Below are 24,751 nucleotides of genomic sequence, written 5' to 3' on the forward strand. Positions count from 1 at the left end.
ATATTGTGAATTTGGTGAGAGCTTTCACTTCAACCCTTGCCCCAACCACCAAGCTCCAATAGAGGTATCCAAGAATTGTCAGAGTGCTTGTTACACTAGGTGAATTATGAAGTGCAAGCTCCTCCGAAATAGATCTGGGGTTGTCTCTTCCAAGAGGTTCATAGATGTGTGCACAACTGTGTTTAGATGATAATTCTAGCATCTTGAAGGCTAATGTGTGTACTCTCTGTTGAGAAACCCTTCACCCTTCACCCGCAGTTTGGGTTTTTGTGTTTTTGCGTTTTGCGTTTTGCGTTTAGGGTTTGCAGCCCCAAAAAGGGGCGCCATCCTAGACTGTCTATGCCTATTTATAGGCCACTCTCTCACTCATTCCTCCCGGCTGATTCATTCAGTCCGTCACCTCTTCTCTCCAGCCTCTCCACTACCCTCACACCCCTTCAGGAGGACATTGCGGTTCGTGGTTTGTGGCTGTCTTCATCGTCTTCCTTGTGCTACGACACCCTTGGTCCCTTGTATCACATTCACTCTATGATTCGGAACTTCATCATTCCATTCATTAGAGTTTCTTATCTCTTCTCTTCTCTTCTCCATGTTTGCCGAGTTCACTCTGTGTTTTTACCCACCAACCCTATTGTCTCACTAGTACATCACAGCGGCAAAGATCCTCCACTCAAATGAAGGCAAAGACCGGTGGCGGGTTCAACATTCACTTCTCTTCTTCCTCCGTATCAAAATCTCGTTTTTATAGGTTTCAGGTGTTTTCAGCTTGCTGCCCACACTCTAAACACGGAGGATATCGCGGTCCAAGCTGGCCATTGTTGTTTAGAACAATCTGGCGCCTGTTTCCAGCCAATCACACATTGTTCGGAGCTGATTTCAGCATATTGATTGCTGCTGCTATTTTTTTCTTGCGTTTTTAGTCTTTCTCTCTCCTCACCTGCGTTTTCTACTGGTTGGAGTCTCTTACTGTTGGTCACATCCTCCCGTTGGCAGCTCATTTCCAGCCCTTCCACTACCCTCCCACTCCTTGAGGCGGACATTGCAGTTCGTGCTTCACACTACCCTCACACCCCTCGAGGCGGACATTGCGGTTCGTGGTTCATGTTGCTTGACCTTTTCCTTCTTTAGTAAGGCATACTGGTATCCATGGCTTCTTTACCAATAGATGACCAGACTATTGGGTGCTCCTACTGTGGCATTACCGGACACACCACCGATGCTTTTTGACTTCGATCTTTGCTCCCCATCCCCCGGGAGTATATGCATCTTCCACCAGGCACTCCTTATGCCACCTCTCCTTTTTGGGCCACAAAGATCGTTTTGCATTGGCTATCAGCGTACTATGCTCAAGGCAATAAGACTTATCCAATGCGCACTAAGTCCTTTCCAGTACATGGACAATCGATTGGCGCTAGGACCTCTTGGAGAGAGGGCCCCTCCACCTCCCACCTCAGAGGGGGAACCTACTCCACATGAAGTTCTTTACCCATCCTCTACTTTCGTGGGGTGGTTGTCTTCGACCAGTCATCTCTTCTACTGATACCCAGGATCTTTAGGTACCTCTTAGATCGGGACCTCGGAGGTTCAGCCGCGACTTGGTGACAAGGCCTTCGTATTCCTTTCAACATGGATGCACGAAGCTAGTGATTTCTCTCCCGAAGTTGTGTTTCGGGTTCTCTGTTCACTCTTTCTACTGGTCTTTACTGTAGGTTCTCTTTTGGTGGAAATCTCGGATCTTCAGGATCCCCAACATCTTCTTCCTCCTCTTCTTCTTCTTGCCTTGGTCACTTGGTCAGTATGGAGCCACCTCTCGAGATTGAGTACGGGCATATCCTTATGGTTCTCGGCACCACACAAAGTCCAATATTCCTCCTATGCATTGAATGTCTTCATCATCTTTGTACTAGGGCGCTTGGGCAACGTAAACAATTTTCCCACGAGGGACATTGTCTAAGTGGCACTTGCTGCATGAGCATTCTTCAGCATGTAGCATTGCATCTCCACCTTACTCTTCTCTTCTTCCCCTTTTTGGGCTTGAGAGGGGGTGTTGAGAAACCCTTCACCCTTCACTTGCAGTTTGCGTTTTTGCATTTCTACGTTTTGCATTTAGGGTTTGCAGCCTCAAAAAGGGGCTCCATCCTAGACTGTCTGTGCCTATTTATAGGCCACTCTCTCATTCATTCCTCACGGCTGATTCATTCAGTCCGTCACCTCTTCTCTCCAGCCTCTCTACTACCCTCACACCCCTTACGGAGGACATTGCGGTTCATGGTTCATGGCTATCTTCATCATCTTCCTTGTGCTACGGCACCCTTGGTCCCTTGTATCACATTTACTCCATGATTCGGAACTTGATCATTCCATTCATTAGAGTTTCTTATCTCTTCTCTTCTCTTCTCCATGTTTGCAGAGTTCACTCCGTGTTTCTCCCCGCCAACGCTACTGTCTCACTGGTACGTCATCTTTTGACACTCTTCTCTTTTTTGAATAATTAAGATTTAAAGAGATGCAAATTGGGAAAGTGTTTCGGTACCTTAGTTGCCCTTCGGGATTGGGGGGTCACCTCTTATTAGAACCTTCAATGGATTGTAGCCAAGGTGGAAAGCAAAACTAAAAAGACAAAGTACCTTCCTCTCAATACTTTTGGTGGCAGACTTTTATGGCTATCTACAAATTTTGATCTACTTTTATTATTGTTATGATTGTAGCATGCCCTTTCTCGAGGGTAGAATGATCCAAAGTTGAAAAGCTACTAAGGGACTTCTTATGGAGTTTTAGAGTAACTGGATGGCATTCAACATCTTCAGAAACTATGACTATCTTTAAGAGGTGTGGTGGCCTTGGTCTTAACGTCTAGAAGCTAAAGCTTGTCAATTAGGCTTCAACCCTCTGAAGCATCGGATTCTTTGCAGCTTTGGGCGATAATCATTAAAGATCGTGTCACCAATGCAAAGCTACTTGAAGGCACATAATATATGGATCAATCTAACATTGGAGGATAAACTTGCAATTGGATGCAAGTTAAGGATTACTAGAACCCCTACAATCCAAGCCCTCATTGAACAGTGATATAGGGCGATTAAGGATCTTGAATGGAGATGAGAATAGTTTTAGAGGTGACATAAGACTATTGCAAGTTATTTGGCTATTTCCAGGAGCATTTAAAGAACAGTTATAGCTGGGTTCTCAAGAGCCAAGGCTTTTTAAAGTTTGAGAGAGAATAAGCTAGATGGATAGACATCTGGGATGTTGAGAGTCAGCAATTCTTGGAAGTGAAAGAGATAGTGAGCAATTTCAAACTTAAATATATAGAGAGAGAATGGATGGGTGTATATCTTTAGAAAAGACGATATGATTGCTCCCATTTATGCCAGTGGGATCAAATAACTTCTAGAAATGCTTGGTGAATTATAAGGGCAAGCTGCATGCAAGATGAATAAGAGATAGTACTTCCATAAAGGACCTAAAGACCTCTTCCTTAAATTTAAAAGAGGATTGGAAGAACCTATTCCCTCTCACCGTCCCTACTAAGGATACACTAGCTAAATTCAGAAAGGTCTGGGGCTACTACCCATTACGATAGAAGTAGGTTGAGATGATACCCAATCTATTCCGGCATTGCAAGGAGACAAAGATGGTGTAGGCTAAGATAGACTTAATTCCTTCCATAGGCATGTGTACTGCGCTATTTGGGGATAAAGCAGCTCAATATAAAGAGTCTCGAACTATAGATTCTCACAAGGGTTGTTGCCATCAGTCGTCCGTGGGCTAACAGAGAAGTGTGATGTAGAAAGCCAAGAGGAAACCATTAGTATCTCTATTCAAATCATGCATTTTCGATATTCAAAGCTCAGCCGTCAAGCACCTTGCCAAGTGCTAGAACGGTGCACTACAAAAGAAGATGAGAGAACCCAAAAGGCAGAAGAGATCATCAAATCTTTGTTACAATAGCTAATGGAGATTCCTAGAAGTATCAGCTTTGAGAGCCCAAGCATGAACTGACACTCATCACTTCCATTCTGCGAAGCTACTTCCCTGTCTGATCAAGGAGAACTCTTATACAATGCACACTCGTCCTTGATCAGTCAACACTCTGGATCACCCACGAACATCTTGGATCACTCATTAGTTTGCTGGCAAGACTTCCCTTGGCTACTTCTCACAGCAGAAAAGGAGAAGACGATTGCTTTTGGTGGTCACAATGATCCACACCCAAAGTGTCCATTTCCTTTACAGTAATGGCATGCGTCTGGGAACATGGAGAAACGCACTTCCAGGACCAGCTCAAATATGTGTGGGCTGTTTGATCTCCAATATTTTGGGAGTGGACAAACTCACTTCCATGACCGCCTCAAATGTGTGTGGGTCGGCCTCAAGACTATATCACACGGGCATTCAATGAAGGGGAGAGTTGGGATCGACGGTTGAAAAGACACCACGTGTCTCGAAGAGATTTGGGACGTTGAAATGGACGTCTGTGCACTTTATTGAGGCCGCCAAAGTAGACTAGGCCAAAAAATCGGACATTCCTTTTCGTTTTTCGAGATGGATTGTGGAATGGGTTATATTAAGGACTATTGATGCAATTTGGCTTTATTTAGCCTACTAGTCCATTGATTTTATAGGTGCTACACTTTTAGTTCTTAAAAAATTCGGGGTTCTAGTAAACTAGGACAAAATGGTAAACTAGGACAGATGTCTGTGGGATAGTTTCGGGCAAAAGGGCTCACAGAACTGTTTCGTTCGAGTTCCTGCAAATTTGGACGGGTTGGGAGGTTGAATAAAAAGCAATAAGGTGAGCCTAAATGATTTATAATTTATGCGCTTATTGAAGAAAGATTGAGATGCACAAGTTCTTACAGCATGGTATTTTGTGATTTTGCTACTGGTTTGGATTGATGGGAGATGCTTGCTCATTGCAATGCACTTGTTTCATATCTACTTTGCTGGATGATGGACCATAATGGGGGAATTGTTAGTGACTTTGAATTCGAAGAATACTCTGAACATGATAATAGCAATTCATCGAGTGATGATCGGGATGTTGTAGAGATTTTACAATGCGGTGGTCAGAGGCCTAATGTAGCAACCCATGGTTCGTTGAGCCCATTTCTCTGTGTGTCACCTAAATATTTCACATTTGACAGGGAAAGCTACAAGCTCATGGAGCTTGATATTCAAGGTATCATGGCAATAATAGTAGAGACCTTGAAAGCACATGATACAATAGGCTTGCTTAATTTGAAAAGGTGGAGACGAATGAGGGATGACATGTGCTTGGTGCAAAATAAGGATGGTAGCAATCAATTATGCTTGAAATTGTCACCTTTTACAAAGATTGCTTATATCGAAGGTTGGGAAGATATTGTTCAAACAATTCATCGCCATGGCCCAGATGGACATCATTAAGGTGTTACTGCCACAATCGATGCAATCAAGCTAGAATGGTGCATTGACATGAGACAGCATGGTATTCCTATTCCTTATGTGCGTGAGATAGTGAATGCATGCGACTGTAAAAATGACAACAAGAAAATCACCTATGGTACCTCTCATCTTTTGCCTCGTGCTAAGAAGGGCAACAAAATACAACCATGCAAAACTTTGACAAATAGGACCCATGTGCAGGAGAGCTTGATTGATATAATCATCAAGCACAAAGTCAGATTGGTTTTACTCGGCACCTGAAAGAACAATGCCATGCTCAAGACAGTTGTTGAGTATGTATGCCATCGAGGTGGAAGGATTGAACGAAAGGGAGATAATATCCAAAGATTGAGGAAATTGAAAAAGTGTGGCTGTTCCATTCAAGGTACATGTACAGTATATTGATGGTGTGGATGAAGTGACCATTTTATTATGGGCAACTCATGATGGGCATATTCTTGGTACACGTGCGGACCTATATCACTTATTCAATCTGTGCATCCGAAAGTCATTTAATGTTGCATAGACGATTTCTTTGATGTGGACATATGTTGTCATGTTGCAAAGATGTCGGTTTCCAAGGAAAATTTTCATATACAAAACTCTACACTGCTGGATCGGGTAACCTTTCGATTTTTCATGATCCCGAAGGAAGTTCAAATGTTGTCACATCAAATGCACAACCAAGGTGAATTGCAAATAGCATATTTGTCTACAAATGTTTCTATGTATGTGAATCATACATTAATGGTCACAACCTTTTTTTGTGAATAGGAAAGCTCTCGAGTGATGATTGGATGGCAATGTATGCAGAGGCTCTAAAATTGAGGGCACAAAACAAGGTTTATGTATGCGAGGGCTCTATGTATGTGAATCATACATTAATGGTCACAACCTTTTTTTGTGAATAGGAAAGCTCTCGAGTGATGATTGGACGGCAATGTATACGGAGGCTCTAAAATTGAGGGCACAAAACAAGGCTCATGTATACGATTTAGGGTTATCATAAACACTTTGTATGCAGGAAAGATTGTTATCACAAATATCCAATGTGCTCACTATAAGATACTTGCATATGCATTTATGCAAGTGCTGTATGTACAACCTTATACTCCAAATGTATCAGATGAAAAGGATAGGCCATTCATTCTCATCATTCAAGATGAATGGATGTTAGAAATGGCAGTTCGCTTCTCCCCACATAATGCATGGGCACTTGATAGCACTTTCAAAACTAATGTACTTGGCCTTCCATTGTATGCTGCCATTTTACCAAACCAACATGGTAATTGTGCGAACGAAACTGCTAGGGTTTGCACTGAGGACATAGAGTGTATGACCACGACAGAAACACAAAGAGACAGACACAGACACAGACACAAAGAGCAAAACTCAAACCCTAAACACAAAACTCAATAACTCAAACCCTAAACGCAAAACTCAAAAGTCAAACACAAATAGAAGAAGGGAGAGAGAGAACACAACTCTGAAGTGAATGAATGCTGTAAATGAATGTAAGAGTGTACAATGTGTTCAAGGGTAAAGCAATGTCGGAGTGTGACGTCCACCGAAGACGGATCCCAAGTCTGTGACCACCAGTCGGAGTGTAGAAGTGCTGAATAGTGAATGGCAGCAGACTGGTCACCAAAACGTAGCAGTCTAGAGGCTGGAAATTGGTAAACGCAGCAGTGTACCACCGATTGGAGGCTGGAAATTGTGCACAGTCTGCTGTAAATAGTAGGCTGAAACGGCGTCTGAGAGTGTCAAGGCTTGCAATGCTGAAAACGCAGGCTGGCTAACCCTGAAGATGATGGACAGCAAGCTGAACAGTAGTTTGGGACAGTTTGGAGTAGTCGCTAGCAGCCGAGAGTTGTCGCCTACAGCAATGGACAGGTTGAAAATAATGTGGCTGCAGTCGATGATGGCTGGATAGTAGATGGAGGCGGGCTGCAGGTTGGAAACTGGGCGCTAACAGCAGTAGAGGGTGTGTGGGTTGGTGTAACCTGCAAATAAGGATGATGGCTGAATGGGGGCAGCTTGTCTATTTATAGATGTTGAAGGGTGCCCCAAAAATTAGGGTTTCCACTAAACTCTCTCGAACCGCTCCTCGTTTTAGGGTTTCCACTGAACTCTCTCGAACCGCTCCCCGTTTTAGGGTTTTACTCTAAAAGAGCATTTTTAGTATGTTTTGGGGCTGTTTAAGAGGCTAATCAGCAAGTAATGCATATTTTAGCTCAACAATGGGATTCCTATTTGGCTTATGTTATGTACAAATAACCCTGGCACAAGTCAAGAGAGATTGGCTTTGGAACTAACACTAAAGATGGTATTCTCTAAAATGAATGGTGTTCGTCCTAAAACCATTGTTATTGACAAATGTTCACAAGAGCTTGAAGCAATCTCAAAGGTCGTTAGTGAAGATCCACATTGCTTCGAGAAAGATCAACAAGGATGCCAAGTACAAACTTCTTGGCATGTTCTCTTATGTTGGTTTCATGTTAAAAAAAGCATGGGTGGAGAACTTATTTCCACAGGTATGACTTTGTGATTTTAATATCATGCAAGTTTTGTTTTTGGTATGGAATTGATCTCTCTCATAATGAAGCAATGATTTCTTTGTTATGGCATGCTTGTATAGGTTTCAGAAGGCATGAGAGATGTTATATATAGCTCAATGACGAGTTTGATGCATGCTTCTATAGAGACAGAATTTGATGGGAAATATCAAGGGTTATTGCAACAATTCTCCTCCCATTTGAATTTGCAACACTACGTGTCTAATGAATGGTGTGCAAAGACTTGCATATGGCGAAGAAGATGGCCTAGGTTTTGTCGTCTCTTCCAACATGGAAATGTGGATACAAAAAATTTGGTTGAGAGGTTGTGGCAATATGTGAAGTATACTCTCTTGGATGCAAGAATAAATAGGTCCATTTTGGACTTGATTCGTGCCCTTGTGGGGGACTCTCATACAGGGACTCGTATGGGAGGAACATTACTTGAATTTTTCAAACAAAAACAAGAAATAGGTAAATGTTGATCCCCACTTATTCCTCTTTTTTAACGTTCAACGACCGTGCAATTAATTTTTTCAAGTTTTCCTTTTGGAGCGGACTCGGCTCGTTTTAGTATGAATGGTACAAGTAAGAGCCACACATCTAGATTGGGTGTAGGGGAGATGATATTACAAAGGTATAAGAAAGACCAATCAACTCTTCAAGTCATGAATGAGCTTTCAATGTTATTCAAAATACAAGGCACTTCTACTCTCTCTCAATGGTACAATGTGAGTTTGCAATCCAACTATTGCGAATGCCCAGATTGGTCTTCAAAATGCAAGCATTTATATGGCATTCGCCTTATATTTTCCACAGCTTCACTCCATTTTACCCATCATAGACAATGCACATGCCTTGGAAGGTGCGCCTATAATGCAAAAGGACAATGTTATTTTGAAGTGTGATGATCCAATTGATCCATGTCAAGAGGATTGTATTGATGGGGACATAAGTACTTGCATTGCCGAATTGAATAGGATACTTAGAAAGATTGAAGATGGACTTCCAACATGTACAAGAGAAGTGAAGGAGGCAACCCTTCGACAACTGCAAGTATCAATAGAGAATCTTTTGAATCAAATGGCTCCAAAAGAAATTGATATGCCCATTAGAGGGGGCATAGGGCAAGTACAAGAAAATGTCACACAAACGAGACTAGGGCATGGAAAGAAAGCAACATATACAAGTGCACAAGATATCAATGACACATTATGCCAACTTGGCAAGCATGCACGTGTGACCGGTGTTTTGAGACGCAAGCACCAAAGAGGGAGAAGTCGTGTGCGGTTTCCAAATAGGCATCGTATTTATTGCCCTCATTGCTACAACAAGACATTGTTGTTGGACCCTTTAGTTACATTGGCTTGCCACACATGCCATGCCTTACTTCCACTATCCTGAAGGCACACCCCTGATTGTTCCCATGCCCAACTCATTGTGAGGGTTGTGCAATTAGTCGATGCTGACCACACCTTCTCATGCACAGTCACCTCTTCTGCCATGGGACCAGGTCTAGATGATGAGCAACACCTTACTTTGTCTTTTTCAAATGGCCATGTGTTGGAAAACATTACTGCATCCAAATACCAATTGCTATTGATAGCTAATGTATAGCCATGACTATTATCTTACCAAAAAGACAAAATTTGTATCGATTTGATGTGCTTAATCTATTCTTGTTCCTGCTATCTAGGCAGTTTCTTCTGAGTTTGGTGATTAGAACCTATATGCAACATGTTGTTAATGATTCTTGATTTATGCAAATCATCTCGTTAATAGTTTGTATTCCATTGCTGTAATTTGGTGCTGGTCAAACTGCTGTAATTGTGGTTAGGGTAGTCTCTTGTGGGAGCCAGGGGGAGCGGGAGGGAGAGAACCTATTAGTTACAAAAGCCGGAGAGACACAGAGAGAGACAGAGAGAGGGAGGGAGAGAGAGATTAATTTGGTGCTTATTTCCTGAATATTCTTTCCAAACAAGCATATAACATCAAAATTGTAAAGTGCTTGCTTCTCACATTGGTATGACAAAATAGTCCAATAAGGTCCAGAAGGCATGCCATCAAGCGTACTCATGTCTGACATAGCCACCCATGCACTTAGCATGTTTTAGTCTGAACCAGAATCACATTCATACCAAGTCCCTTGATTGGATGCCGGTGTCAAACCATATCAGCATTGTCAACTCAGTGAACTCAATGAACTTGGCAAATTTCTGTTTACTTGTTGAAGAAAACCCCCAAAATAACATTAATGAGGGCAATTATGGTTGCTGATTTGCAATCTCTAACTATTGGAGGGCTCCTACATCATTCTATGGATCCATGATTTTGTCTGTAAGCATGTTCCAATGTTAGTGCATCTTCCAGTGGGGCTTGATAGATCTCTTGCAAATAGAGTACCTGTCATCCATCCATTTGATATTGAATCAATGGGGAAGGGATCTTCATAGAGGGAGAAATTTGTAGATTTTGCTTAAAAACACACGTTTTCAGCAAAAAGGGGCAATTGAATGCTGCAGTGAACCTTACATGCAGAACTTTTGAAGAAAATAAATGGCTAGCACATGTAAGAGAAGATGGTAAGAAGAGAAGCAACCATATAGAAGGAGAATGCTGCAAACTGCAACGTCACTTATTGACTGCTATAGCAGTCGTTTGTGTTGGATTGCTCTAAGTTAACCTCAAATAGGATGGGTGGTTGTCAAACACCTTGAAAGGGACTATGACAAACTAGGAAAGACTGTAGACTTCAAAAATACTACAATTTGCTGCCATGAAAAGGAGCCACACACTTGGGAAGTGTTGAAAGCTACTATAGAAGTAAACAACCCAGAAGACTTCTGTCTCGAAAAACACAGGTCTGGAATGCAACACTCCACTCCCACAAACAGTGATAGTTCACCTTTTGGTAAGCTCTGATACTATGATGGAAACAAGGATGCAAAGATCTGATAGCAAGAACACAACATAAAGGAAAAAACGATGAAAACTGAAATTGAGAGCTGACTGCACTGTACAAAGGGGTTGTCTATATAGGCAAAAATGCTAAAAAACATGTCAAAGCTGTTTGCATCCAGCCACCTTCCAGCACATGCATACATGTTTGCCATCAACAAAGAAGTATGCAAAAGCATCTTCTTGATTTGTCTCCGCTAGCATTACATATCTACCATAACATCTTCTTGATTTGTCTCCAAATCAAAGCCATGGTCAACATATCTTGAAATCAAAGCCATGTTCAGCAAAGCCTGAAACACTATTTGCAAACACACCTTCAAGTTGCATTTGTCGTAAGTAGTTCTATGCTTCAGTATCATTCCCTTGTCCAGTATATCGTGCAATGATTGCATCCCACAAGACCACATCTTGAACTTGCAGTCTGTCAAAAGCGTGCCATGCTTCTGCTAGGGAGCCACATTTCAGATAGACATTCACTCTCCAACCAACCCGCATCTGCCACCATCAAAATGTTCTTTTTCCAGTCCTCTCTTGGTCAGCCAACCAAGTCTAGGAAGGCCTAGAAAACAACCAAGGCATTTTATATCTTCAATAGCATTACACATCTACCATAACAAGTATGCTGAAGCATCTTCTTGATTTGTCTCGCAAGGCCCTCGGAGAATTGCCATACTCGTAACCAAATGAGCAAAGGCTCAAGCCATAAAAAAGAGGCATATCATTGTCACTGACAATAGGTTGGCAAGACTGTAATCGGATCCAAGGCATTACCCAAATCAATTCAGCCCACATAGGTAAGCATTGCATATAGGCAGGTGCATGGAGCACGTAACAAGCATCCAAGCATGTAAGTGACCCTCTTAAGCCTGCAAGAGAGCAATAGGCTTGCCATAGGCAGTGAAAAGAGAGGGCAGAGGGCATAGGCGTCCTCAAAGTCAATAAACTATGCATGGGCAGTGTCCAAATATCTTGCCAAGTGCCAAAGTTATACAAGCATCCATATGTCAAAGACAACAAGAGCATAGACGAGGGGCGGAAGCCCACGGTCTCATCATCCAAGCTCATCTGCAACCAAACCATAAAGCTCATAAAATCAATTTGCAATCCAAGCCAGGTGTGCCAATACATAGCTCCCACTGGATGGGAAAGATAAGATGCCAAGGGAGCAATTGCTACAATATATCCAAGACATCCTAGGGTCCAAGTCCAAATAGGCATAATGCCTGAGCATATCCAAGGTCCAAGCGGCACAATCCAAAAGGCATCCAACATCCATAATTGCATAGTGATGTCACACGTCAAAGTAGCTGGGCATGAAGCCAAACATCCATCATAAGGCAACCAAGTACATAGCATCCATCCAAGACATAAGATCCTGCCATGAGGAAGGCCTGTAATCAAGCAATGGCATAGGGCATAAGCTGTCAAGAATAGGCACAGGCTGCAACTAGGACGGGAAAAGTCACAAGGACTAGGCTCCAACATCAGCCCAAACCATTCATGAAGCATGATCAACCAGAAGAGCAGAGTTAGGAGACATAGACCGCATAAGCATCTTCAAGCTCTTCAAGTAAACCTGTAAGTACATTACCACAACCAAGGTCACAACTGCCAAGCACTATTTCAGTCCCAAACAGTCACCAAATGCATGTGAGAGTGTGTACGATCCATGGAAAGCATCAATACTGCATGCATAACACCCAAAGCATAGCATGTAACCAATAGGCGTTAAATATCCACTGAGAAGTACGATCAGCCGTGCTGTAAACAACATGAAATCACTGTCCAAAACTAAGCAGATAGTGGCTCAAATCAACCCCAAAAGCATATCCAAGTCATGTGGCATCATCCCCAAATGTTCAGTCTCCAAGAGGCATACATATGCATCAAGTATTCACCTCACAAGCATGATCCATGAGCATGTAACACAACCAGACATGTGCTGCCCTGTAATATTAGCCCAAACCATTCATGAAGCACGATTAACCAGAGAGCACAGTTGGGAGACATAGACGGCATAAGCATCTTTAAGCTCTTCATGTAAACTTGTAAGTACATTACCATAGCCAATGTCACAACTGCGAAGCACTATTTTAGTCCCAAACAGTCCCCAAATGCATATCAGAGTGTGTACGATCCATGGGAAGCATCAATTCAACATGCATAACACCCAAAGCATAGCACGTAACCAATAGGTATCAAATATCCACTGAGAAGGACAATCAACTCTGCTGTAAATAGCATGAAATCATTGTCTAAAACTGAGCAGGTAGTGGCTCAAATCAGCCCCAAAAGCATATCCAAGTCATGTGGCATCATTCCCAAATGTTCAGCATCCAAGAGGCATAAGTATGTATCAAGTATCGACGTCGCAAGCATGATCCATGAGCATATCCTGCCCTGTAACACAACCAAACATATATCTTGGAATGAGTGCATTCCACGAGACCACATCTCGAACTTGAAGTCTGTTAAAAGCCTCCCATGCTGCTGCTAGTGAGTCACATTTCAGATAGACATCTACTAAAGTACTGCTGACATAAAGTTCTGTTTCCAATCCTCTTTTCAAAATTTCTGAGTGTACTTTGTGGCTTGTTTCTAGAGATTCTATGGTGCCACAAGCCTTCAAAGTGTAGATAATTGTCGCAGAATCAGGAGATATGCCTTCTAGCTACATACATATCCTGCAATCAATGCATTCCATGAGCATACATATCCAATGGATGGTTTATTAAACACCTTGCATGCTTTTGCAATGTGAACCGTTTCAATCGTCGATCCCATCTTTAGATTTAGAAGCCTCTTCCACATCAAAGGGCTGATATCCTTCGTCTGATTCCTCAGAATTTTCAGAATCCCCAACCACCATCTTCGATGAATTCTCTGCGTTGTTGACATACCCCCATGAGAGCATTCCTGATCCCTAGCATTGTTGACATACCCTACCCCTATTCAAGCAACATAATCCACCTGCAAACACAACAATGTCAAGCTTCAATATGAGCACAACCACAATTAGCTAATATAACAACAACAATGTGCAAACATCCTTACCTTTTTGAGATGTTGTAGCCCTAAATCTAGATTGACTGAATGTTATGGAACATAATGTATTTGCAAGATCTATACAAACTCTATACACAACAAAAAGTGCTTTGAAGTACAAATGAATTAAATATTGAATATAATGTATGCTAAAATCAAATTTAAAAACCTAATGCAATTGCGAAAGAAATATTGTCATTTTAATACTAGCCAAAACAACTCATATGCTAACTCTAGATCAAAACAGCCCACGCAAAGGCAAAAGAGATATTGTCATTTTAATACTAGCCAAAACAATCCATATGTACAAGGTATGTGGCATGAATATGAGAAACTAGGAAGGGTTCTTAAAGGCATATGAGCATTAGCACGATCATACAAAATGGTATGAAAATCCACTATAGAAAATAAACACTTCTAGCAATCATAACTAGTATTTGCTACAGTACTCCATCTGCAGCACATTGGTGTACCAATCTTGTAATCCTCTCTTTAAATCTTCTACGGTCGAATGAGTGAACCAAGATTTTGAAAGCTGTACAATAAAAATACCACCAATCTTAACACATCAACAAATATGCTATACTTACATAATGTGCTATAAAAAGACCACTTACCCAATGCCTTGATACATTGTCTTGTAGTGCTTCCTCTATCAAAAGCTTCATGTAGGCCATAACATAGAAACCAGAATCAATGCTATTGGGTTGCTGAGGGCAAGTAAATACAACTAGATCTAACTCATGCGGCCTCTTCAAGACATCACTGAGCTCTATATTCGTTGCAAAGCGCGTAAGACTCTCTAGTGCAGGGTGTACAATTGGTAAACACTCGCGAGTCTTGATCAACGCAAGGGAGTCAAAATACAAGAGGCTTATGTCTTTGTCTTTTAAATGTGAAACCCTATTAAGTTTAGGGTTGTAAAGGCATACAAAACCGAATGATTTTTGCATTAACAAAAACGATGTTTAAATGTCCAAGTCAAAGAGTATATTCAATAACAATGGAGTATATTCAATAACAATGGTATTAATAAAACCCTAATTTAACTATGCAAATGTTTACCTCAAGATAACTGGCAAAAAAGCAAATGTCAATCTTGATACATCCACACCAAAAAATAAATTTAGCAACACTCGTGATTTTGGACATGCCCCACTTACAACAGAGTACCATAAGCTATCAATGAAGCACATCCTCTCAAGAATCTCCGATGATAAGGTGTGCTCCATCCACCTGGAAAAGAAGCTTCAATTACCAAACCAACATACCCAAATGTATACATAACAATATATTATGACATGCAAAAAATTTGCTTACAAACCAAATAGATTGAGAGTTTGAGTGGATGCCTTTGAGCCAATAATGGATTGTATCAGCGTAGTATCAATCTCATCCACTAGGGATGATCTCAAGGATTTGAACTCAATATGTACACTTGTCTCTAGCCTGTATACAGAACCATGGTACTAAGAACACTACAAATCACACAATATTACATAAAAAAAAAAATAGATACCATCAACCCTAAAACTGCAACGAGCCATTTGGCCCCTCATTCGCAAGGGACTCACTCCTATACATTGTGGCTCAATAGTGCCACTGGATCTCAATCCCCTCTGTTGTGGGGCATGTTGTATTTGCTACCCATAAATCAATACACAGCTTTCAACAGATAAAATGAGCATTGATTAGGAAAGAATTACAATATTAAAACCACCTCAAGACTCACCAGTGGGGGCGATGGGGCTTGTGACTCAAGGTTCAAACCTTTTGAATGTTGACAGGAAGGCCGATGAAGCACTTCAAAACTGTGGAATAATGCACTTCTCAGTTAATGTGAGACCAGGTTCTTGAGGAGCCCATTTTGGGTCATAGTCTCCATCATGTGCATTTCCATCGCTAGTAAGATCTCTAAGATGAGGTCTAGCTATGTCATCGTCGCCGACTACACCATCATCACCATCTTCATAATTATCAACATCCTCAGCAACACCCCTAGTTGCAAGTTTTGGGTCTCCATGAGGTACCTTTTTCCGTGCCTATATTGAGAAGCATTGAATAAAACAAACTCATTGTGTGTGTGTGTGTGTATAAATACAAGATGAAGACAACAATTAAAATAAGAAATACGGCTTACATGCTTCTCGTATTGCTCATTTATTTTGTCTTTAATTCTTTTCAACTTGATGGACGTTTCAGCCATGTATTTGCTCATGGCTTTCTTAAGAAATTGTGAGATATAGCTAGCCATATCCATAGAAGTCTTCTTATCTTCAGGGATCAAGTCCCATGCAAATTCAGCCCTCTTAAGCGTAGCAGACTCAAACTTCTTCCTTGCCATTTCAAACTTTCTCTCCTTTTGGAAAAAGCGCTTCTGACTCTGTTGCATAGAGGTATCGATAGAGTACTCTGTAAAATTGGCATGGACAGTGTCATCTGTTCTAGGACGACTAACCTTATGTAGAGGAATGTCTACGTGCAAGCCATGCTCTTTTTTCAAGTGTTGTATCATCCTTAATCTTTTGAACTCATTCACTTGTCTCCTCGGACAGACATGACAAGCATGACACTGCCATGCCACTCTACCATTTGGACACAATCTCCTCGTATAGAGGCTCCTGAAATGGAAAGAACACAAAGGCAAGCAAAGTGCTAAGCACAATAACTATTTCATGTCTGCAATGAAAAAAATACAATTCAATGTCAAATCATTAACTTACGGTGCATGTATTTGTAGCAGCCCCGTCGTAATCCACATCAACATCATCGGATGCTCCGATATCGACATGGTTTGTTGTCAATGCTCCTAAAGATTCGTACTCAGCCTTGAAGGCAACCTCATTTGATCTCTTTTGGGAGCGTGTATGTGTCATCGCTGCCTGCGAGATATTCGCTTGACATAACCAAGTCTTATTACAAATAAATAACTGCATAAAAAGTTTGTCATTTACAAATCCAGACATTTAATACATGAAGATTTGGTAGCAACTAGCAGAGCCAAACATAGTCCCTCATAGCTATAAAGGTTACCCTGTATTTAGCTTTACAGCTTGACTCAATGTCAGGACAAGGAAATTGCACAAGATTTTTAGACAACTCATACTATGGCTAGACGGTATGGTTGGATCCCTTAAACAGAACAAAAAACGGTATGGCATGATCATGGCATGAGTATACCATGATCACAACATGGCCACAACAAGTACTTTATTGAGCATCATCGCATGACAAGCATGAAAGATTTCCATTACAGAACAAGCTGACTACAATACAAGCAGGAGGTTGAAAACTCTTCCATGCGGTCAACGTACTACAACATGCAAAATCATCATCATTGGACAGTCTCATAAAAAAGCACTCTTTGCTGTTCATAGGTAGAGGTAACATTTAGAAGTTACAAAAATCCTATTAATCAAACAAAGCTTTGCTGCATACACAATGCAGAAGGGGAATCCATCCCTCCAGTTATAATTTGCCAGGAACATATCCCCAAGAAGAAACTCCATAGATGCATGCATTCGACATGAGAAACCAAGAGCTTAAAGTCAAGCATAGAAAGAAACTCCAATCGATACGTACATTCGGTGACAAACAAGAAGAAGAACTCAAAGTCAAGGACGCACCCCCCCCCCTTTGTCTCTTCACTTTAATCCTCTCTGATGGCTTGCGCCATGGCTTCATCATCATGGACTCCAATCATACCTCGTTCTCCATAGGGGAGATATGCAAGGGACCCTATTGTTGCGATCTTATGTTCTAGCTTCCACTGATTGTCTAAAAATATTATTGATTGCATTTAGATTTATAGCCCAAGCGGAGAGACGTACCGACTATGCAGATTGATGTATGTTTCGGAACTAGAGTCCACTCTGTGATGTGCAATATACAGCCTTGAAAATAGGTTCTGTTGAAACCGATGTAACTGTAACTTGTGATGACTTGATCAAGCTTCCAAGCACGACCAATAGTTGATTATCGCTCCATTCACAAGACTTGATGCAACCCGGCAGTCCATGTGTTGGTAACTGACGATGAGGCTATTGAGGGCGAAGGGAAAGGAAGGGAATGACAATCTGTAAGGAATGTCCTGTGGGAGGAAGAATGGCACAAGCAGGGATTGCAGGATGAAATAGAGTGCTGGAAACCCTCGAGGGACGTCTGTGGGCTGAAGCATCGAATTCCTCAGTGGGCAGTTCGAGGAGGTAATCATTGCATTCGTGAATGCCCGATTTTCTGCCTAGTTTACTTTTCGGGCCTAGTTTACTTTGGCCTCGTCGATAAAGTGCACAGATGTCCGTATCAACGTCCCAAATCTCTTCGAGACACGTGGTGCCTTTTCAACCGTCGATCCCAACTCTCCCCTTCATTGAATGCCCGAGCGATATAGTCTTAGAGGGTGGGTCGGTGATCTCCTGTATTTCGGGGGCACATTTCTGTGATCCCAAAGGATGCATGTCTGTTTCACTGGTTTAGGCTTGCCTAATGGATGTGCGACCGAAGGAATGTATAGAAACTTACCAAGTGTTTGGGCCAATTTCTCCACCTGTGTGAAGCCAAGCCAACCCACAAAAGATGTCCAAACCGGACATTCGTGTTGCTAAATCCCTTCCGCAGAGAAGTAGAGAGAAGTAGGAGCACTATTGGAGGGCATATACCAAGCTCCCCATAGCCAACTGCCGAGGCGAACACCCAATCACACTCGACATTCCAGGCCACCATAACCAGAAGAAGCCTTTCCTTGCAAACTCTGTACCAGACAAGAGTTGCATACCTTTGGAATGTGTTTTCGAACCATGGGGTGAAGTCCTCTTCAGAGGGCGGCCGATCAAGAAAGTAAACATACATGACGGTCTCGACCAAATCGACATACCTCAGCAAGAGTAAAGGAGATCGCAGTCTTGTGTACGCCCTGTTTCTTGCCCCAGGTAGAGATACCTTGTGCACTTCGCTATCCTTCTTTTGGTCCCCAAGAAGCGGTTTCTCGACGATCTGCATATCGACATCTGTAGACTTTGCAGGATGCAGATAGTCCGTTCGGGTCCACTCAGCCATCACATCATCCCCTTCGTGCTCGCCTTCACATCTCTGCCGCTTGCTCCCCTGCTGTCTCGTACTAGCTTGCATGCAGGGTTGACACGTGTCTCATAAATGGTAAACGAATTCTGTAGTTAATGCGCAGCTCTTTGAATTAAGTCTAGCAGTGTCTTTTGGCTGATGTAAACACTTGACACTCGTAGGGCTGTGTCGTGCCGAGGTGTAGCAGGGATAGTGCAGGGGGATTAACCCTGCTCCCATAGGGTCGAACAGAGAGGGATTAGGAGGAGTGGGTTTTGTTGAAACCCCACAAGCACCGCTAAACCAAACACGGAAGGGTGGTTTTAAGCGAACTATAGCAGGCTAACGAATGAGAGGAGGGATCGCTTCTAAGGATGCAAACACTCGTAAGCATCTACAACACCTCGCGCAACTGGGCGATACTTTATACTCTTTGGTTGCCTTCCTGTTACCCCCACCACACCACAGCTCTTACAATGGCCCTCGTGTTGTGGGTTGGCATGATTCCGCATATTGCGGGTTGGTGTGTGTGAGTATGTGTTGTTGGACCTGAGAGAGAGGCCAACATTACGTTTTCCTTCAAGGTTGCAAACTTGGGTGGGTGAGGTTAGGTTTCCCAAATATCTTTTGTATTGAGATAAACTAAAGACTAAGAATATGTCATGCGTTTCTCTCACTATAAAACCTGAAGCACTAATCTAAAGCTCGGAAGAAACTAAGCGACGAAGGTAGATAAGAATGAAGTCTGTTTTTGACATTAAAAGGAGGTGAAGCTCCACTTTCCTTGAAAAGATCTCTCTCTAACATAAATGAGGGGGAGGCTTTTACACTGGACTTTGTTTTCATTCTCTCTTCATCTATAGTGCAATACATATGCAAATGTATATACAATGTATGAGAGATTGTGTGTCTCATGTGTGTGCGTGCACACACCTGCATGCATGCACTTTTCACCCCCTAGGACCCTTTAAGCTGATATCCCTTTATTTATACAAGGTGGTCTAATCACAAAGGCTCGCCAATATAAGAGTACACTAAGGTTCAAAGAATTAATGTGAGGGGATGATCTAGATATTGACAGAAGTGAATTGACAAATAACAATATAACAATATAACCATAAAACAAATTAAACCTTTAACATGGCTAGAGTGTTTTTAGAACCAACTATAAATGCTAAATGACATGCATCTCATTGTGATTTAATGAGTAGTTTGATTTTACTCTAATGGCTAGAGCATTCTTAGAACCTACTATAAATGCTAAATGACGTGCATCTCATCTTGCTTTAATGACTAGTTTGATTTTACTCTAATGTGGATATAATATGAAGCAATATTATAAAGATAAAGAATGATCAATAAGTTTTTGGGTTTTAACTTCCATGTGTGCATATGCACATACACATTTTGTGTATGGATGTAAAGGTGGACCAATTTGAGAAGTGTTCATGTATATCTATTTTGTGAGATGGTTGTATTTTTGTACATATGCATATATATGTACAAAAATGGGGAGATTTCCATAGATTTTTTGAATTCTATAGGTGTTTAGTATGCTGTAAAAATGACTATTACTAAAAGGATTCTTTTCCAGTATTAGAGGTGAAACAAGACCTAATCCCTGCCCTCAAGTCAAAACAAATGGAAAAGAATCTCATCCTTCCTTGGGGAAATCCAAGGGATGGGGATGGGCTCCTCATTCCAGCATGGTAGGCCTTTCTCACTCCTCATGGACGAAGGGATGTATAGTTGCAAGAGTTTGGTTAAGTTTGAGGTAATGGCTTATATACGAGGAATTGGCCCTTATGCATCCTTTCCACATGTTGGGTGTAGCTGATGTATTCGATAGCTCTCTATTTAGTGTGATGCATGGTTCTTTGGTAACCTCTAGTTTGATTAGAGAAACAATTGAGAATGAGTCTGCTAAACTGGATTAATACAGCTAGCCCTTCCTTGAAAGAGCAAGGTTGGAATTAAACAAAATAAAAGTATTCTAATGAGATGACAGCTCCTGTAAATCACAACACACAATGATGACTACGTCCTTTGGCGTAGGTTACTAGGTAGTTACAATTGTAACTAGTGTACCCGAGGTTTAAATATTTGACCAAGAGTGATCTCACCAACGGGAACACTAAGGGGAGCCCCCGTATTAGTGACACCCATGCCCCTTGTCAAGCCATCCATGGCACTCATTGCTACAGCTCTGACTTCGTTATTTCCCAATTATTGTTGCAATTCGGGAGTAACATTAATATCTTGATCTGTCGCATAGATCGATTTGGGAGTTGAACTGTTGACTTTCCTGAGAATGAAACCTTCATTTCATTCATTTCTTTGACAAGAAAAAGATCTATCTTGGAGAATATGTTATTAATTGGATCATTTTTGAATTCTTTCTGAATCTCAATGTTAGTTTTTGCAACAAGAGCCCATCTTGAACTTGCGAATCGATCTTATAGGTCGTAAAACTTGATTATCCGATAGATTTTTTGTTTCAAACCAGTAGAAAAACATGCTTGGTATTACTACAATAATTAGGATATGAGGCTTCACCTTGAAAGCTTCTAGTAGGTACGAATTCTCCCAATTTGTGACCTACCATTCGGTCAGTTACATAAATGGACAGATGTTCCCTCCCATTGTGAACAGCAATAGTATGATTGATTGTTGTAGGTACCACTAAAGAAGCACGGGACCAAGTTATTGTAACCTTCTTTTCCCTGTCAATGTTCTCCTTTGATTTTGTTGTTTTCGTGTTTTTTTTCTTAGATATGCATGTATATATGCGTTTATGTGTGAAAAACAAGCCTTCTTTACACGAATGATGATATTTAAAATGTACATTTGTATGTTTACATTAGGGTAGACATGCTAGTAAGAAGGGTCTCATCGATGAGGGTAATGCAAGTTGGTCTATCTTCATGCATACAACCTTTTATTGAAAGGTCGAATTAAAGGTCCATGATTCGTCCGTCACCCTTATATGATTTTCTTTTTTATATAGACGAAAGTGCACTTTTATTTTCCAAAAGATCCCCTAATAAACTCTCTTTAATAAACTTTATTTCAAAGTAGAATCTTTGGGAATTTTACGTAAGATTGATTTTGTAAGGTTGTAGATTTGATGTATGCGTTGGTATTTATACCAATACTTTGTATTTGTCAATGAAGAAAGCTTGATAACTGAGAGATAGAGAGAGAGAGAGAGAGAGAAGGGCGGGGGGGGGACGCGTATGATCTTAACAAGGAGAGAAAAGGACATTTATTTATTCAATGAAAGAGGCAGAGACGATCCAACACTAGAGAAAAGAGAGAGAGAGGGATGGTTCAGTGTCAGCATGAGGCTTTGGGCTTTGGGGAAGGTGAGAGAGAAGGAAAAGAGGAAGGGGACATTACCAAAAGAGGACTTTGATTGCAAATGTTAAGCTTTGAAAAGAGATAACTGTTGCTCAATAAAGACGAGAAGAAAGAAAACACCACCATTGCAGCTGTGGAAGAAAGGGTGTTCTACCATTGGGCTTCCACCCTTAGCTCTAATTCTCTGATTCTCGGGGGGCTATCGTGGAAAACCTACCTCAAGCTATTTTTGAATCCTTGACAGGAACAATTCAATTGATGGATTTCAATAGCTCTTGCAGCATTAGAGCTATGGTGAAAGTTGTTGGTGCTGATGACATGCAACAAGTAAAGGAACTTTTGCATATGCATCCGGAAGAGATCTTTAATCTCGCGGGAGTCTGCTGATTCAATGTGGCATGGCAGGTGCTCATTTAGCTGCAATGGTAGTTTGGGAGCGCTTCCAAAGAGCTTATGTCGATTACCGTGCAAGAGGAGGCAGTGGTAGCAGCAGCAGCAGCAGCAGCTGTAAGGAGGAGGATGGGGGGGACGACATACGACAGCCTCGCAATTTTGTAGGTCTAGCAGGCGTGTACGACATCGTGGAGCATCGGGAGTACGAAACGAGGCGTGGTGTGGAGAGTTTGTCGTGTATGACGCCTGCGATGGGCGGCCTTCATCTGCTCCCTGCCATGTCTCCAGTGCGCTTGTTCCACGACCTTCTCACAACTCACCGGTATTACTACGACGCCGCATACAACCATCACCCCACCATCATCCCCTCCCCCCCCCACCACCACCACCACCACCACCACGGCGACGGAGAGGGGTGTGGTTGGAAGAGCCTGCTTCCAAGGACTTGCAGCCTTTTTAGCAGCCTCAGCGACACCGTGGTCCCACATCACACGTCCCTGGCCTTCCATCGGGTATTGACTGCCACTTCCCGACAGCTCCTCCGATACAAGGACGTGCGCTGTGACATCACCATCTACAAGAAGCTTCGTCATTCGGATTTCGTCCTCTTCGATGGCACTACCACGGAACTGCTATCGCACTCGCGTCACGTTCTAGATATTATTATCACGTAAATAATTTAAGAAACGCCCAACCCCCCACAAAACGGACACATTGCATTTGTTGGGTATGGCATGCCTCTCGTTATTGGAGGAAAAGCGAAGGTGACAAGGTGGTAAAAGATGAGGCATAGCGCAGCCGCATTAAGTATTATGTATGTAATGCCTTTTGCATGTAAAAGGTATTGTAGCAACCTAGGCTACAAAGTTCATCACGTCTTTTTATAAGCTCAAATGAGAAATAAGGTGGCATGCAATATAATAAAATGTAGTTGGTGGGCAAAATCCCTACTTTTGTGTGCCTGTGTGCGTGAGGATAATGGTATGTAGAAAAGTTAAAGAGAAAAGAATGTATAATTGCTTTGGTCTTAAGATTATCCATGGGTCCTTTGGGAGACAAATGCATCCATCCTAATGTATCCATGACCAGTATTTTTGCATGGTATTCACCTTCGGTAGGTCTCCATGAGCAGCTTCCCTTGACCTTGCAAGGTGTTTCCATAAGAGACTTCCAACATTCTTGAATATGTGCATTACATTAAGAAGACGACTAATTAATAGGGCATCCTAGTATGATAATGTCAAGAAATAGAAAACCTTTTCATTCTATTTGGTAATGTCTTGCCACCTTACATTCGAGTCTTATAATCCATGCTTATCATGTGTTTTAGTGGTCTTCCAAGAGAGGCGACATGCCCCTCCAAAGAAAATACTTCATGATCTTCATATATCATTTTTCTCAAAGCTCGTGACCTTCGTATATTTGACAATGTTCAACACATAAGGTAGCAATGATAGTTGCTTATGTAAAACCTACACAATATTTTTAATTCTGTCATAGGCTCGATGAAGATGTTGGCATCGAAGATGTATCTATTCGCACCCCACTTGTTTCTCCACTAGTATCACCCACAAGCAAGTTTACACTTTAGTCTAAAGCGCATATTGCATCTCTCATTCCTCCCCCTCTCATCACAATCACCTATCCCACTCTCACAATCAATCTCTCAAACACTAAAAATTTTCCCTCTTTGGAAATATTTCTCATATCCCCCCATCCCCCCCTTCTCTCTCTCTCTCTCTCTCTCTCTCTCTCTCTCTCTCTCTCTCTTTCTCTCTTTACACTAACATGGAGCTATAAATGGTAAAGAAAGTAAACATTAAAGAGAACACAAGTAAAGAAGATTCCAATTATATGAGTATGTGAATTGAGGTCCAACCCTTCACAAAAGCAAACCTCATGAATCAATGGCTCAAGTAGGATACTTGAGTGTGTCCATTGGGCCTTTACTT

At 41.7% G+C, this 24,751-nt stretch overlaps 2 protein-coding genes and 1 pseudogene across 6 annotated transcripts in view; 2 read left to right on the forward strand and 1 right to left on the reverse strand.

Annotated features, from left to right (window-relative positions):
* Positions 1-23,835, forward strand: part of LOC148028291 (putative isoprenylcysteine alpha-carbonyl methylesterase ICMEL2) — a 43,057-nt gene extending 19,222 nt beyond the window's left edge. Inside the window, exons 4-5 of one of the 2 annotated variants that reach the window (XM_087690100.1) lie at positions 22,651-22,733; positions 22,812-22,974. In XM_087690100.1, the coding sequence (XP_087546226.1) occupies positions 22,651-22,733; positions 22,812-22,823 (95 nt within the window). In that variant the 3' untranslated portion in view covers positions 22,824-22,974. Of the gene's footprint in view, positions 1-22,650; positions 22,734-22,811 lie in introns of both variants that reach the window. The other variant, XM_087690099.1, reaches the window with a different exon arrangement.
* LOC148028292 (uncharacterized) lies at positions 6,846-9,836 on the forward strand (annotated as a pseudogene).
* On the reverse strand, positions 15,152-19,504 carry LOC148028293 (uncharacterized). 4 transcript variants are annotated; one of them, XR_015692713.1, is made up of 4 exons: positions 16,712-19,504; positions 16,129-16,609; positions 15,341-16,030; positions 15,152-15,224 (listed from the first exon to the last, which is right to left on the reverse strand). XR_015692713.1 is itself a non-coding variant. In XM_087690101.1 (4 exons), exons 2-4 carry the CDS (start codon positions 16,777-16,779, stop codon positions 15,794-15,796), a joined length of 786 nt encoding a protein of 261 aa, XP_087546227.1. In that variant the 5' UTR covers positions 16,780-16,870; positions 17,819-19,504; the 3' UTR covers positions 15,339-15,793. The 4 variants fall into 4 exon arrangements, 3 of the variants coding, with proteins under 3 accessions (XP_087546227.1, XP_087546228.1, XP_087546229.1); XM_087690101.1 differs by lacking the exon at positions 15,152-15,224 and having other exon boundaries at positions 15,339-16,030; positions 16,712-16,870; positions 17,819-19,504; XM_087690102.1 differs by lacking the exon at positions 15,152-15,224 and having other exon boundaries at positions 15,339-16,030; positions 16,712-16,884; positions 17,819-19,504.
* Positions 23,836-24,751: the final 916 nt, after the last annotated feature.

Source organism: Lygodium microphyllum, chromosome 12, assembly GCF_053477565.2.
Source record: "Lygodium microphyllum isolate KBCC chromosome 12, Lygodium_microphyllum_v1.1.10, whole genome shotgun sequence".
Taxonomy (NCBI): Eukaryota; Viridiplantae; Streptophyta; class Polypodiopsida; order Schizaeales; family Lygodiaceae; genus Lygodium; species Lygodium microphyllum.